This window comes from Protopterus annectens, chromosome 6.part0 (assembly GCF_019279795.1).
Source record: "Protopterus annectens isolate FY-2018-M chromosome 6.part0, PAN1.0, whole genome shotgun sequence".
NCBI lineage: Eukaryota > Metazoa > Chordata > Ceratodontiformes > Protopteridae > Protopterus > Protopterus annectens.
Genome location: NC_056737.1, coordinates 1,832,828,263 through 1,832,842,373, shown reverse-complemented (window position 1 = coordinate 1,832,842,373; position 14,111 = coordinate 1,832,828,263). Strand labels below are relative to the sequence as shown.

Genomic DNA, 14,111 nt, shown 5'->3' with positions numbered 1-14,111 from the left:
ACAGTGTCATAACTGCGTTTCTGTAGTACAGAGGATTATGATTGCTTCACTGATCATAATCAGCTTATTATGCGTTCAAAACATGAATGCCAAGAAATTCACATTGAGAGCAAAGCTTGAGAGGTCAATCTTGGCATCCAAGTCAAGCATACCTCTCAACCTGGAAACATCAAAAATCTGTCCACAAACGTAGAACCCAGTCCAGGACGAACAGGTTTAATGCATCCAAAAAACACAACCAATGGCAAGAAACGATACAGCAGTAAAAACGATTGACCTAGGTTTCATCCACGTTAATACAGACTTCTTCAGAACATTTAAAAATACCCAAAACACCTCTTATATACCGTAATGAATGAATGAATACATATCATGTGACTAAATCAATTATAATGTTAAAGCACCCTTTCCAATTCATTAACATTGTATAAATTTCAACATGTAACAATACTTGACTATATTAAATATAAAATAAAATATATTATAAATTTGATATATAAATTGTATTATAAAATAACATACTATATTAAATCTACATAAAAAATCTGGACAAGGCCCATGAAAAATAGGTACAAATCTGTACGCTGATTAACATTTAATTTGCATACACAATTATGTAACCCCACCCACTCCTGTGGAATTGTGGGATACCAACTTTCGAACGCAAACTGAAGAACACACAACCAAAACATGGCACCAGAGTCCCCCTGCAGCCATTCCAATGTCCCGTTACCTGGCTATTTCGCCCCATTTACCATAAACACTAATGTATGCATACTGCTTTACTTCTACAATGATTTGGATTTTATTTTTACATTTTACAGCACAACAATGCAGAAACACTAAAAGACATCATCTGGTAAACAAAGCAATACTGCTACTGTCTCACAATGAAAATAGGCTTGACATTAAAACTCCTTTGCCCTTGAAACTCACATTCATTGAAACAGCATTGAAACCCACACCACATCCAAAGAAAATGCATCTGGCCAGTGGTGGATAAAGATTACCTTTGGGCTGTTTTCAAATCATTGGTCCCTTGCACACAAAACAAGAAGCATACATGTGTTCTGTTCTTTTCTTTATACACCTTCCTGACTTTATTAAATTATATTCCTTGTATAATACAACACACATGTTAGAGCACATTTTAAATTTATTGTTTGAACATTTTACCAGTAATCTGTACTGTAGGCAATGAAACAAAAACACATGAACCAGTAATGACAAAACTGCCCAATTCAGAACTTTTCCATCATAAAAGTCTGCTTCCACACCAACACTATAAATAGAATGACAGTAGTGTAAGCCATAGGCATCTTGCACAGCGTCTCACACTTATTTTCAATTTCATTTTTTTTGGGGGGGGGACAAAAACTCAAAAACCAGGGACACATTTTAAACATTGCTTGTATAATTTTGTAAAGTTGCTAGAATAAAATGTTGTGTTACCGTCATGCATTTCACTGGCAGGTTTTGAACCCAGGACTCTATGCACTACAGTCACAACATACCACTATGCCAAATCAGCAGCTGCCTGAAAAATAGGAAGACTGAAACTTAATAGCCATCATTTAGTGAATTCATTTCTCACTTCTCAACATAGCTCTTAACCTCAACACAAAAAACATGGACAAACAACAAAGCCAATAATGGGGGAATACAAATTCACTTCTCACTTCTCACTCACCATATCTCTGAACTGTTAGCACAAAAACAATAATGGGGGAATACAAATTGTGTGCTCACTTTTTATCATAGCTCTAAATTCTTAGCACAAAAGAAATGTTCTTACTTCTCATCATAGCTCTCTCAACTCTGAGTACAAAAAAAATCTGGACAAAGCTCAGAGCATAACTTTCAACTGTTAGCACACATTCACTATAGCATTGTGTCAGTATTATTCCACACTTGTCCTAGGAGTCTTGCAATTTTAAACATCCTCTTATCATGGCCCACTGTTAGTGGAGGCCTAAGAGGAAAAAGATCTGCTTACAGCAAAAAGCAACAGACAAATCTCAATTATTTAAAAAAAAATGGAGAAAAAGATATAACAGACATGATTGCAAAAAATGCAGTAGACAGTCATTAAAAGATGACAACAAGTGGAGTCTAGATGATTAGGCAAAGTAATATGTGAAGAGTACACAAAAATACACGGACTATATGAATGATAGAAATGCTTAGAACTGAGTAATTGTAAAAGATTAAAATAACATAAAACAAAAAGTGAAAATAAAGTAAATGTAAGACATTTGTTTTTGGACAGATAGAGGACAGGATCATTTACACAGTTCAGGACTTAGAACATTAAATGTTATGCTTTTATGGAGAATTTGGAGATACACAGACTACACATTTTTTATATGTCAAGGTGTGCCTCTCCTTTTCTGCCTGGTGGACTATCACAAGGAAACAACAAGCTCTAGAAGTATAGCCAGTCTGGGTTAACAAGCTGTAAATAAAAAAATAAAAAAAAACTGAACAATGCAGTTACTAATTAAGTATTAATTCCAGACATCACATCACATCTATTACTTTCATCTGCTGTATATACCACTTCACACTGTTACATCCACAGCCTAAAGTGTACACTGACTCACAGAGTAGTTCCCGTTCCTCCTCCATCGTTGCTGCCATTAATAACTCTGCCCTGAGTAGTTCATAGGTTCATAGGTAGGTACTAGGCTATTGGCCCTAGGGCCTATACAAGCCTAGCCAAAAAGGTACCCTGGCTTTCGCCACCCAAGAAAATATTTCTAAAGTGCAGACATTGGTACCGGGTATCAAACTTAAGCTAACTAACCATATGATCATCACATCAACAGTAGCCATGACCCTTTTCTTTTTAATATACAAGGCTTTAAGAGCTGTTCTCAACAATAGCCTAAGCCCTACTCCTGTAGACATTTCTACTATTACTTAAAATATACGTCTACTGTGCAGCTAGGAATAGACAAGCTTTATTACACCATTCTATTTAGCATTATGCACAATTCAAAATACAAACCATCTGTTAAAAGTCTTATTAGCATGACTTTTAAATCATTTGAAAGAGGGTGCCTATCACTTTCAACAGCCACAGCTATATGCTTCATTACAGCTACTTGGGCAATTTGATCATGCCCTTCTATTCAGAATGAGTACACATTCTTCCTATAACCTGCTGGAGCCAAAGGAGAGCGTGCAATACCACTCAATATGCGTTAGTACAACTTGATCACTTAACCAGCCTAACAAAATCAAACTTAGTAGTGCAAAACGCATTAGACTACAGCATCTCACAAAACCTTTCAAAGACTAAGTAAAGCATCTTATACACTACAACTCTAGAAATACACAAATATGTATCAGTTACATTAGAACTACCATAGGCCTTAGATTGGAATCTGATACAACATATATCAAAAGCAATCATATCCACGCACAAATTTCAAATTGCCAAATAGATATATTTAACGCATACAACAATGGAATGGGCTAAAGAAAAATATTCCAGAACTGCTCATTAAAAGCCATTGAAGGTACCAAGCTTCCCAATTCACAAATAAAGCACTACATTCAATTAGTAGGGAAAACACTGATATAGGCGCAACAACATGACCCTTAAGCCCCTATGGAAAAGAAAGCTCCATAAAACTCACAGATCAAATAGAAAGAGCCGGGCCCAACCAGCATGCAGCAAGTCACACACTAAAAGACTTAAAGATCCCGAATAGTAGTAAAAAAGGCAGGAATGTGTGAAGCTAATACGGGATAGAAAAAAAAAACACTAGACAGCACAATTAAAATTACAGGAATCAATTTATAAATAAAAGTTGCCAAGGAAAAAAAGTATATTAAAAGCTTCCCCATTAATCAAACAGTACCAAATAAGCGAAACGGTAATCCACGCAAAAACCGCTTCTTCGGGACAAACTCTCCCAGTTTAATCCCTGCTCACAAACTCTGCCCGCTCAGCGAACTGCTGTTTCAGCGCTGTCCTAGCAGTTCCCCATTCCCGCCAGCTTGCAATTCAATTCAGCCAGATGGAAATGATGATGTGAGCTCCTTGAGCTCAATTCCTACTGGCTGGTAGCCTGACGGAGCTGACGTCATTGCGCACATGATGATGTCAGCTCCGACAGCACGAAAATTTTAAAAAAGCAAAAAAAAAATCGGAAATGAAGGGTGCCACTCAGGAATCGTGGCACCCCTTCATTTGGAACCCAAAACTCAGTAAAAACCGAGTAATTCAGAATGGTTGGGAGGTCTGAAGTCAAGAACACATAATAAGGGTTATGATTAGTGAGAATGATCATAATTCTTTGTATTGCATGGAACTTTATCTACTCAATATACTACCAGTTTTCAAAAAAAAAAAAAAAATTAAAAAAAAAAAAAGAGTAGGAGGGCAGTGTTTGACTAGCCTTTAAAGCTGTTGAAAGCTGGGAAAACAGTGTTGCCAGACAAGCAGAAATTAAGTCTACCTTTAGAGAACAAACAGCTTTGAAGGCTATTAGACAATTCATTTTGCCATACCTTTTGTTTATAAGTGTGGCAGTATGAAGTACTGTAACAGTTTTTAAAGCTCATTTACCTTCTGGCACTGTTCTTTGCAGACTGGCACTGCTCCCTGATAATGTCTAACATGAGGCATGCTTTTAACAATGCTTACAGGTGCTTAACAAGAGCTTTTTAAGCACACCAGAAAGGTACTTAATAAGCCTGTAGTACATGGAGGATGTCATTAGTCCCTAAAATTAGGAAGGGATAAACTTAGTAAAACCTTCCGTAGCAAGAGACTACCTCTTAACAGTGTTTAGGGGTGCTTAACAAAAGCTTGTTAAGGACATTCTAAGCACTGTTAAGATCATGTCTTGCAGCAAGGACCAACAGAGGACACTGACATCTGTCGAAAACAGTGGCAGAAGTTTAATCAGCTTTTGCAAGCTGCTAGGACATCACTCTGCCACATATACAGACATAAAATATTGCAGATTGAAGTCTAACAACTTTTATTAATACCTTCTGCCAGTGGAATACTTAATTTCTGCCAGTTGCACCTCTCAGCTGCCCCTGATTTTATAGAATATTCCTTATTATGCCTCAGATTGTCTCCCTTTCACTTATAACATTTTTGATTTTTTGGTAAATCACTTAGAAATACAGTCAATAATGACAGACATTAGAATTTCATACATATTGCTCACAAAATACATGCTGATGCAATCCCTTTTGTTATATTAACTTTCTGAGTGAATTTGAGCAATATTTTAAACTTGTCCCTGATTTTCATCCTTTCTTTATCCCATTGTTTTTGGATTTATCTTGAATTCTTTAGCAAAGAAGTTGAGAGATATGCTGCTGTCTCTTTGACAGAACTCGCTGAGTGCTTTACTGTCTTTCAAAGCCAGTAAAATACTTCCTGCTCCTTTTTTGTAATTGGTAGCACACGGAGTAGATAAAGCTCAGTGCACTATAAAGAATTATGATTGGACCTCCAATCATAGCACCTATTATGTGTTCTCATCTTCGTTTTCAAGGTGAATTCCTTGGCACCCATGTCTCAAACACATAATAAGCTAGCGATAATTAGAGACCCAGTAATAATTCTTCTATGATTTTTCCTGTTTTTAGAGTGTAACTGCAGCATTTTATCCATTTCATAGTATTCAATGTAGTTTGACATATGAAGTTTATGAAAGATGATGGTATTAGCTGACAAAAGGAGAAGAGTGGCATTAAGAACAGAAGAAAAGACCAAGAAGTCACAGAGTTAAGTAAAAATAGGAGAGCTTGTAAAGGAAGGATAACATAATAAGTAAGGAGTTCTGTAAAAGAGCTGAAAAACTTAACAAAGATTAGAAAGGTTTTGGTGAAATGGGACAGTATTAGCTGTTTAAAGATGAAGGTGCAACCTGGAATAATAATAAGTAGGAAAACAAAAGGATAGCTGGTGCTGTAATGAGTTAATAATCTGTGAAGACCTGAAGAAAGGAACTTAGAAATTATGCAGCTTAGAAGCCACCCTACGGTGTGAACACTGGTTCTAGATGATTGCCACTGCTGAAGTGACACCCCCAACTCCATGTGTAGAAACAGAGAAAAATAGATTATGGATTGATGGATATGGAAGACGAAGGAAGAATGAAGAAATTCAAAAAATAAAAGATTTTTATATTGTAAGATATGAAATAAGTGGAGAAAGGAGTATAATGATATATATTTGACAAAGAAGCTAAAAATAATACAGGAAAAAGATCATATGAATCAATATGGAATCAGAAGTTAGAAGGTGAAATAAACCAAGGAGATTCAATGAAATCTAAAAATGTAAATGTATGATTAAAGAGCTCTGACAGCTATGTTCAGGTTGTAGATTAAGTACATAAACATAAATATCTGGTATCAAATGAGAGTGTGGCTATTAAGGAAGGCTAATGAGAGGATAGTGTTCGCAATGTAGAGAAGGAAACAATATGAGAATGACAGGCTATATACCCCCCAATATGGAAAACAGTTTTCTAAATATGGGTGAGAAATGAATTAAAGGTACTGCTACCCAGTGTGCCAGAACGGCTGCAGAGATTGTAACAACCTGGCTGAATGTCATAGCAATAAGCTTTACATCTAGGAACAAAAGGCATACTTTTTTGAGTCCCACAGCTGAGCATCAGGTGCTCCCAGGACCTTTCCTCATCCACTGAGTCTTCCAGACCTGTCAGCCTCTCCTGGGCTAATCTCAAGCCATATCTCAGGTCAGTGCAGAGATTGCAGACCCTGGAATAGCATTATACTGCTGCATGGGAGTGTTTTCTGACCTCACTTTCCTTGACTCTGCAAGTTCCTTTCCCAGTTTATAAGCAATGGGGTCTACAGCATCTCAGCGATGCCTCTGCACATACCTCAGACTCAACCCTTCCTCCTACAATGCAGACACCTCCTCATGAGATCTAATGCAACAGTCCATCTGAGAGCACATTCACCCCATCCTCCCTACTTGTAACATCAAGCCTCAGAGACACTAATCATACCCAGGTTGTCCAGGCTGTAGTCAAGACTCGAGGCTTTATCCCTCTATGCCACTGTTTCAAGCAACTAAAGCATATTTCTGCAAATTAACATTTTGGTTATAAAAATGCCTGGCCCTTACAAATCTAACCTGTAGCCATTCTGTGGATTGTGCTACATGGAGCCTTTTAATATGTCATCCACTCCGGCTCCACAAACTGAAAGATTAGTACTATAATGTAATCTTTGTGCAAACCTACCAAGCTTCATAGATTTGTAGTAATATAAAGCAAGAACATTTTTATGCTATATTTATTCATGTCCCTCTAGTGGCTAATAAAAATCTAGCTACTCTGATCACAATTGATCAACTGAAACTGCATAGAACTACTGCCTGAACTGCAAAAATTACCTAAACACGTACTCACAATTGAGTTTTGTAAAGTTTCTTTGCTCAGCCTCAGCAAAACAGAAAAAAACATTTTCCAAGAGGGCTAAACCCTTTGTATTCTACCAAGTGGGGTGGGGCAAAACTTTATTAATTTATTTATAATTACACGAGAACTGCAATTTTGATAAACACAACACATACCTCTCAACTGTCCAGTTTTTCATGGAATATCTAGATTTTTGCCTCATATTTTTCATCTCTACCTCAAAACATTTGTGGTTTTCTGACAAATCACTGAGAATTGAACTCACTAATTAATGACAGACTAATGAGTTTTTGACTTCATATCCTTCAGAAAATGCATGCTAATACAAAACTTATTATTCTAGCAGCTTTCTAAGTTTATAAGAGCAATATTTAAAATCTGTCCCTATTTTTGGATTTTTGCCCCCCGTTATTTTTGGCTCGGTCCAGATTTTGTCCACAAAGAGGTTGAGAGGTATGACACAACAACACGTTTCATAGTTTGTATCTCACTGTTTTTAGTTCTTACAGGTTCATAAGTAAGTACATTTGTTTATAGATTGCCCTTTCCCATCCCATGGTTAATATGTATACATTACCAGTAATGAGAATAACTGGGATTATTCCATATATAGATCATTACAGGGGACCCATGCAGGAGATAAAGCATTTAAGAGTTGCTTTTGTCCATAACATTCTGGGAACTAATCTCCTTCCTTTTGACCAAAATTATTTTCCTTTCATTATAAAACTTGTGATAAATATGGTTCCACCATGTGGGTTTGTTTGTGGGGTTTGCCCTGCACTTGTTCCCACCAGGTACAGCAACATTTATGCAGCTGTTTATATGCTGGTATAGTGTGGCAATATGCATTTCTGTGTATTGAGTGGAGTTAGCTGGCTTTGGTAGGGGTTGAAGCTTGCCAATGTATCACTTAGGAGTAGGTAGTTTGTCTTAAGGAAGTTTCTAAAAGTACTTTGGGTGGAAGGAATATACTTCTTGTACAAGTGATGGCAACCATTGTTCCACCACTACAACATCTTCTAATGTCATTTAACTTTTAGAGTATAAAACATGCTTTCTTTCTTACTATTTGTATTGTGTTGTTAGCTGTAATTTCACATATGACAATTCAAATGGTACATTTGTTTCAGGAAAACATCACTCAATCAGTCAGATAGTATTACAACTCATCAAGACAGCAAATATAATATGTTTATTAAATATCCTTTTATTACCTAGACATGGCTAAGTTAACACAAGGTGGATGAAATATTTTAAATTTCCATCATATCAAAAGTAAGTCAATGACAGGATAATATTCAATATTTATTTTCAAATTCAGTTTATAATACATACACAGCAAACATACTGTGTTAATCTGGAAATAAATGCTGAGTTTTGTTTTGTTTTTAATAGCCACAGCCAGATCACGGAAAGATGGGCACACTGCATTTGAACTTCCACCATTTGATTTTCTTCGATTAAATGTTAACTCTGCACCTGCTTTCTTGGTTCAAAGCAGAACCGCGAATTCTTCAAGCAGATTAAAATCTGCAGCATTGTCTTTACCTGCACAGACTCCAATTGTCACAAAGCAAACCAAACTCACAAGTAGCTCTGCTAATCAGTTCAAGACTGAAAAAAAAATGAAGAAAGAAGATAAAGCTACTTAACTACCTTCATGCACAACAGGCATAAAAAGCAGTTATATCCACTCTGGCACTAGGAAACAATACAGTACATACTAAAACAAATGCAGTGTACTGGATGTAATTAAAGTTGAATATATCTGACTGTTATGTACAAATATCAGTGAATAAATAAGTCTGTGACTGTGTTTTATTTCCATCTGTAATATATATGCATGTCTGTATTTTTTGTGGTTATACGGCTCATCTGGCTGATTTGTTTTTATAACTGAGAAGTGCATCTTATACCCTCCAATGCTTACTGCAGCATTAGAGGGTATAAGATGCAGGAAGCATTGGAGGGTATAAGATGTACGCCAATAATTCCTGCAGCATTATTTAAAAAGCAAGAATGACTATTACGTGGCAGTCTATGCATGCATTAGGGAAATGTACATTTCAGGCAAGAAAATGGAATTTTCTTTTACAGATCTATCCCTAATAAGCCATGCTAGCTCCATAACACAGACCAGAATCTACGAAGACTTGGACACATGATTAGAACAGACTGGAAATGACAAACTCTATGAGTTTAAATTTTTCAGTATTTGTTAATTACTAAAAACAATATATTTAGTATATCAATATTCTCATTCACGATATTTAGACAAATATAAATCACTTTTTTTCACTCACTGTTATTCTCTAACATTAAAAGTCACAGAGGTCTTTTTGTATGATACTCCTGATCATATGCTGTCTGTGAAAATATGTCTGCATTTATTATTCTTTTTGTTTGAACTTTAATAGAATGTCGAATCAGTAAATAAAACACATGCAGCATGCATGTTATTTTTGCTGGAAGGGCACCCCCCCCCCCACAAATGATTTTGCTACTGTTCATGTAATCAACTATTATAGCACATAATTGTACGCAAAACATATCACATTTCAGTTTCTCTGCTTGTTTCTAGTAGGCATCACTGTTTATAGAGCATATACACCATGAGTAGTAGTTTTTTAAAACTCAAAACTTTAGCATTCTTTTAATGTTCAACACACTTCAGAAATGTGCACTTTATGGATTTTGCCTTTTGGGATTCAAGTTTTTGCCATGGACCTAGCATGATCCAATCTTCAGTAGCCCAGCCATATACCTTAAAATCAGTAAGGTTTACATATATAATAAAGGATTTTTTACTTGTCACCAGTAGTACCTCTGGCTAACTCTCATATGACATCTTTCTGAGCTTTCTGGAATAAATTCCTACACATAAACATACTATCTGTGAATTTCATTTCTAAATGAGAGAGTGGGGAGCTTTGAGCAGCCTATCTGTCCCTGGAGGAGTGGTCTCAGCCCAGCAACTAGTAGTTTATTGGCCGTTTTGGGCTAATTCCTATCTCTTTCATCTCCCTACCTTAAAACCCGCATTTGTGCGGTTTTGCGCACTGCCGGTTAGCTAAGGTTAAACTATTCTAGGCTCCACGAAGTCTGCTCTTCAATTTTTCCCTTAGAACTAGTCAAACTTTCAAATTAAGCACTCCAACTTTCGTTTTACAGCCCAGCACTTGCTCCAAGCCCTCAGTAAGCACTAATAAATGCTAACACTACACTTCCCCTTTACTATACAGTAGTACAAGATTCTCTATTCGTCCCTACCAGACAATCAGTAAATCAATTCATTTACCCATACAGGCATGTCCAAAGGGCAGTTTCAGGTATACCATAAAACAAGCAAAAAGGCGAATGCTGACACCACACTATGTAGCTTGAGAAACCGAAAACAGTGAAGCAAACTCGTGCAAACCAGCAGGACTAAATAAAAAACACTTTTAATAACAGTTGAGCGCTTTCACCTGTTACAATACAGGCTTCCTCAGGTATACTCTCCAGTCCAGCTGGTGAATCTGGGAATCTTGAGGCAATGTTACAATTGCCTCATGTACACAGATAACCCTCTCTTCCTTCCAACAAACACAAATGTATGTGAGAGATGCAACTATACAGCCAAACTGGAGGCCAAGCTCTCTCAACCCAAGGCTGCAACAGCCAGTCAGGAGGAGAAGGGAAATACTTGCACCATACTTCCAGTCTCACATACAACAGTCATACATGCACCAGCAAACAACACACATAAATACACAAAAACATACTCAGAGCTCTAAATAAAAATCTGCCTAACAGCAGAGACCTTCAAAGCAGACATCCAAGCAACCTCCACCTTCAAACAACAACCACGTATCACATACTTCACAAAGTCAGTGTATCACGCAACCACAGCTCTTAAGGCATAACAACACACCCAATACACTAGTAATGGGTGACTCTATTGTCAGGCACACTGACGTTCCACTCACTAGACTGAACAAGGAGAAGGTTACTGCAAGCTGCCTGTCGGGTGCCAGGATCCGCCACATAATACAAGCACTCAGGTCACTCCAAAACAAGTACAAATATGACTCTGTCATTGTACATGTTTGTGTGAATGACCTGAGACGTACCTCGCTGGACTACATGAAAAGAGACATAGAGGAGCTCTCTGATCATGTAGCCCAGGCCGGTATGACCCTAACCCTGAGTAGCATCTTGCCCTCACCAAGAATGATGCCACAGTACAAAGAAAAAGTTATCAGTTTTAACAATTGGCTAAGCTATTGGTGTTGTTCAAAGGGAATCTAGTGTCTGTCAGCCTGGGACGACATGCTCGACAAGCCACGCTGCTTCTCCAGAGATGGCTTGCACCTGTCACCCTTAGGCTTTCGAATACTGGCCAAGGCTCTTGCCACCCCCATAGTGCCTTTTTTAGGCAAGGCTCAAAAGACAAACCGACCTCCATAAACAACACAAGTAACCAGAAACTGAGGGTAATGCTACTCAATGCCAGAAGTCTAAACCTCAAAATGCACACACTCGAGGCACTCCTTAGCATGGAGAAAATCGATATCTGTGCAGTAACAGAAACCTGGTTCAAGGCTCCAGAGAGCACCCCAACACTACCAGGCTACAACTCATACCATACCTTTCGGCCCTAGAACCCGGACCGAAATACAAAAGGAGGGGGAGTATCCATTTTCATAAAGGATACCCACACCTCCAGGTTAGTAGCACAGCACGAGGTCTCAGAGACCATCCATGTTCAACTAATAGGGGGCAAAGCTGCTTTTCAGATCATAGCTTGCTACAGATCATCTACCTTGTCTCAGGACCCCCGCTCAGCATTCCTGAGAATATTGGAAAATATAAAGGTCCTACCTATCACCATGATATTGGGAGATTTCAACTATCCAAACATTGACTGGGATAACTACTCAAGTACAAACTCCTTTGCCCAATGCTTCCTAGAGTTTATAAACTCAAACACCCTGAAACAGATGGTCACCACTCCCACAAGAGGTGACAACATATTGGACCTGATCATCACCAACATGGGGGATCAGTGCTCCACACCAGAGGTAAACCCCTCGCTGGTAAGATCAGATCAAAAACTAATCACACTGGACATCCACATCCTGACCCCACCCCCAGTCAAGGAAACCACTGTGAAAAACTTTTCAAAAGCCAACTTCACACTTCTCAAGACCGAGGTGGAAAGTTTCAAAGCCCCCTTGCTAAAGGATAATGCTGCCCAAACCACAGAATCCTTTACAAATGCATTGTATGAGCACCTACAGGAATGCATGGATCGAGCCATCCCAAGTAAAACCAAGACTCTGTCCTCCAAAAAGAGGAAACCAGTTTGGTGGTCCCTGGCCATAAATAAGATATACAACAGAAGGAGGAAACTATTACATGATAGAGCAAAATCCCAAAAAGGAAAGTCATCAATGATCAATATTAGCAAGAAACTACGATCCCTCATAAAATCATCTAAGGCCAGTTTCAAAAGAAAAATTGCCAAAGACTCTAAAGATAATCACAAAGCCTTCTTTAGCTATGTCAAGAATCTAGGTGGCAACCCACAGATATGCTCTGAGCTAGTGTAAAATGGAAAAAGATACACTGAACCAACTGACATTGCCAACATCCTGGCAGACAGGTTCAGTGCAAACTTCACCCCCTCTCACCCCCAAAAGGACCCGTGTCCATCCCAGAAGAATGCAGAGCCCCAGACATCACAGACACGCAGGTAAAAACAGCACTCTCCAAAGCTAAAAACACAGCATCAGTGGGATCGGATGGTATCCCAGGCTACATCTTGCATGAGCTCCAAAATGAACTAAACCCTCACCTAAATTCACTGTTCAAACTCAGCCTTACCACAGGCTATGTACCCAAAGAATGGCGTACAGTGACAGTCATTCCGCTCCACAAAGGTGGTGCCACAACAGAACCTGGGAACTATCACCCTATAAGCCTGACTAGCCTGGTCTGCAAAGCTATGGAGCAAATCATCATTGAACTCATAAACAGAGACATTGGGAACCTCCAGACACTAGATCCTACCCAATTCGGCTTTGTTAAAGGCAGATCCTGCCTCCTAAACTTAGTTGACTTCTTTGAAACAGTTACCAAGGCCATAGATGAAGGAAAGGTAGTCCACACAGCCTACCTGGACCTCGCTAAGGCCTTCAACACCATTCCCCACTCTGGCATCATAGATAAGCTCACCAGCTTGAACATTAACCCCTATGTCATGAGATGGGTTGCTAAATGGCTCACGGATAGAACACACATGGTCAGAGTTGCGGGTGCCATGTCCGACTCTAAACCAGTTACAAGTGACGTCCCACAGGGCTTGGTCCTGGGACCCCTCCTGTTTGGTATATACTTCTCTGAGGTACAGGCAAGCACGGGAGGATTATGGCTGACCAATTTCGCAGATGAATGCAAACTGGGGGCCATAATCGACTCTCTGGCTGACACAGACATCCTCCAGAAGGGTCTTAAAGAGACAGATACCTGGTGTCAGAACCATGGCCTCAAGCTAAATGCCAAAAAATGCATAGTCATCCCCTTTGGGAAAAACACAGTGCCCACAAATTATCACATAGGTGGTAATCCACGGAAGATGTAATTAGGGACCAGGTAGTTAGCAACCTCTCCTTTGATAATCACACTGCCAAAGTT

General features: G+C 38.6%; 1 protein-coding gene across 1 annotated transcript in view; it reads left to right on the top strand.

The window, feature by feature from the left end:
• LOC122804029 (ankyrin and armadillo repeat-containing protein-like) overlaps positions 1-9,217 on the top strand; it is a 138,743-nt gene extending 129,526 nt beyond the window's left edge. Inside the window, exon 5 of the mRNA XM_044073707.1 lies at positions 8,829-9,217. Within this exon, the coding sequence (XP_043929642.1) occupies positions 8,829-9,085 (257 nt within the window). The 3' untranslated portion in view covers positions 9,086-9,217. The remainder of the gene's footprint in view (positions 1-8,828) is intronic.
• Positions 9,218-14,111: the final 4,894 nt, after the last annotated feature.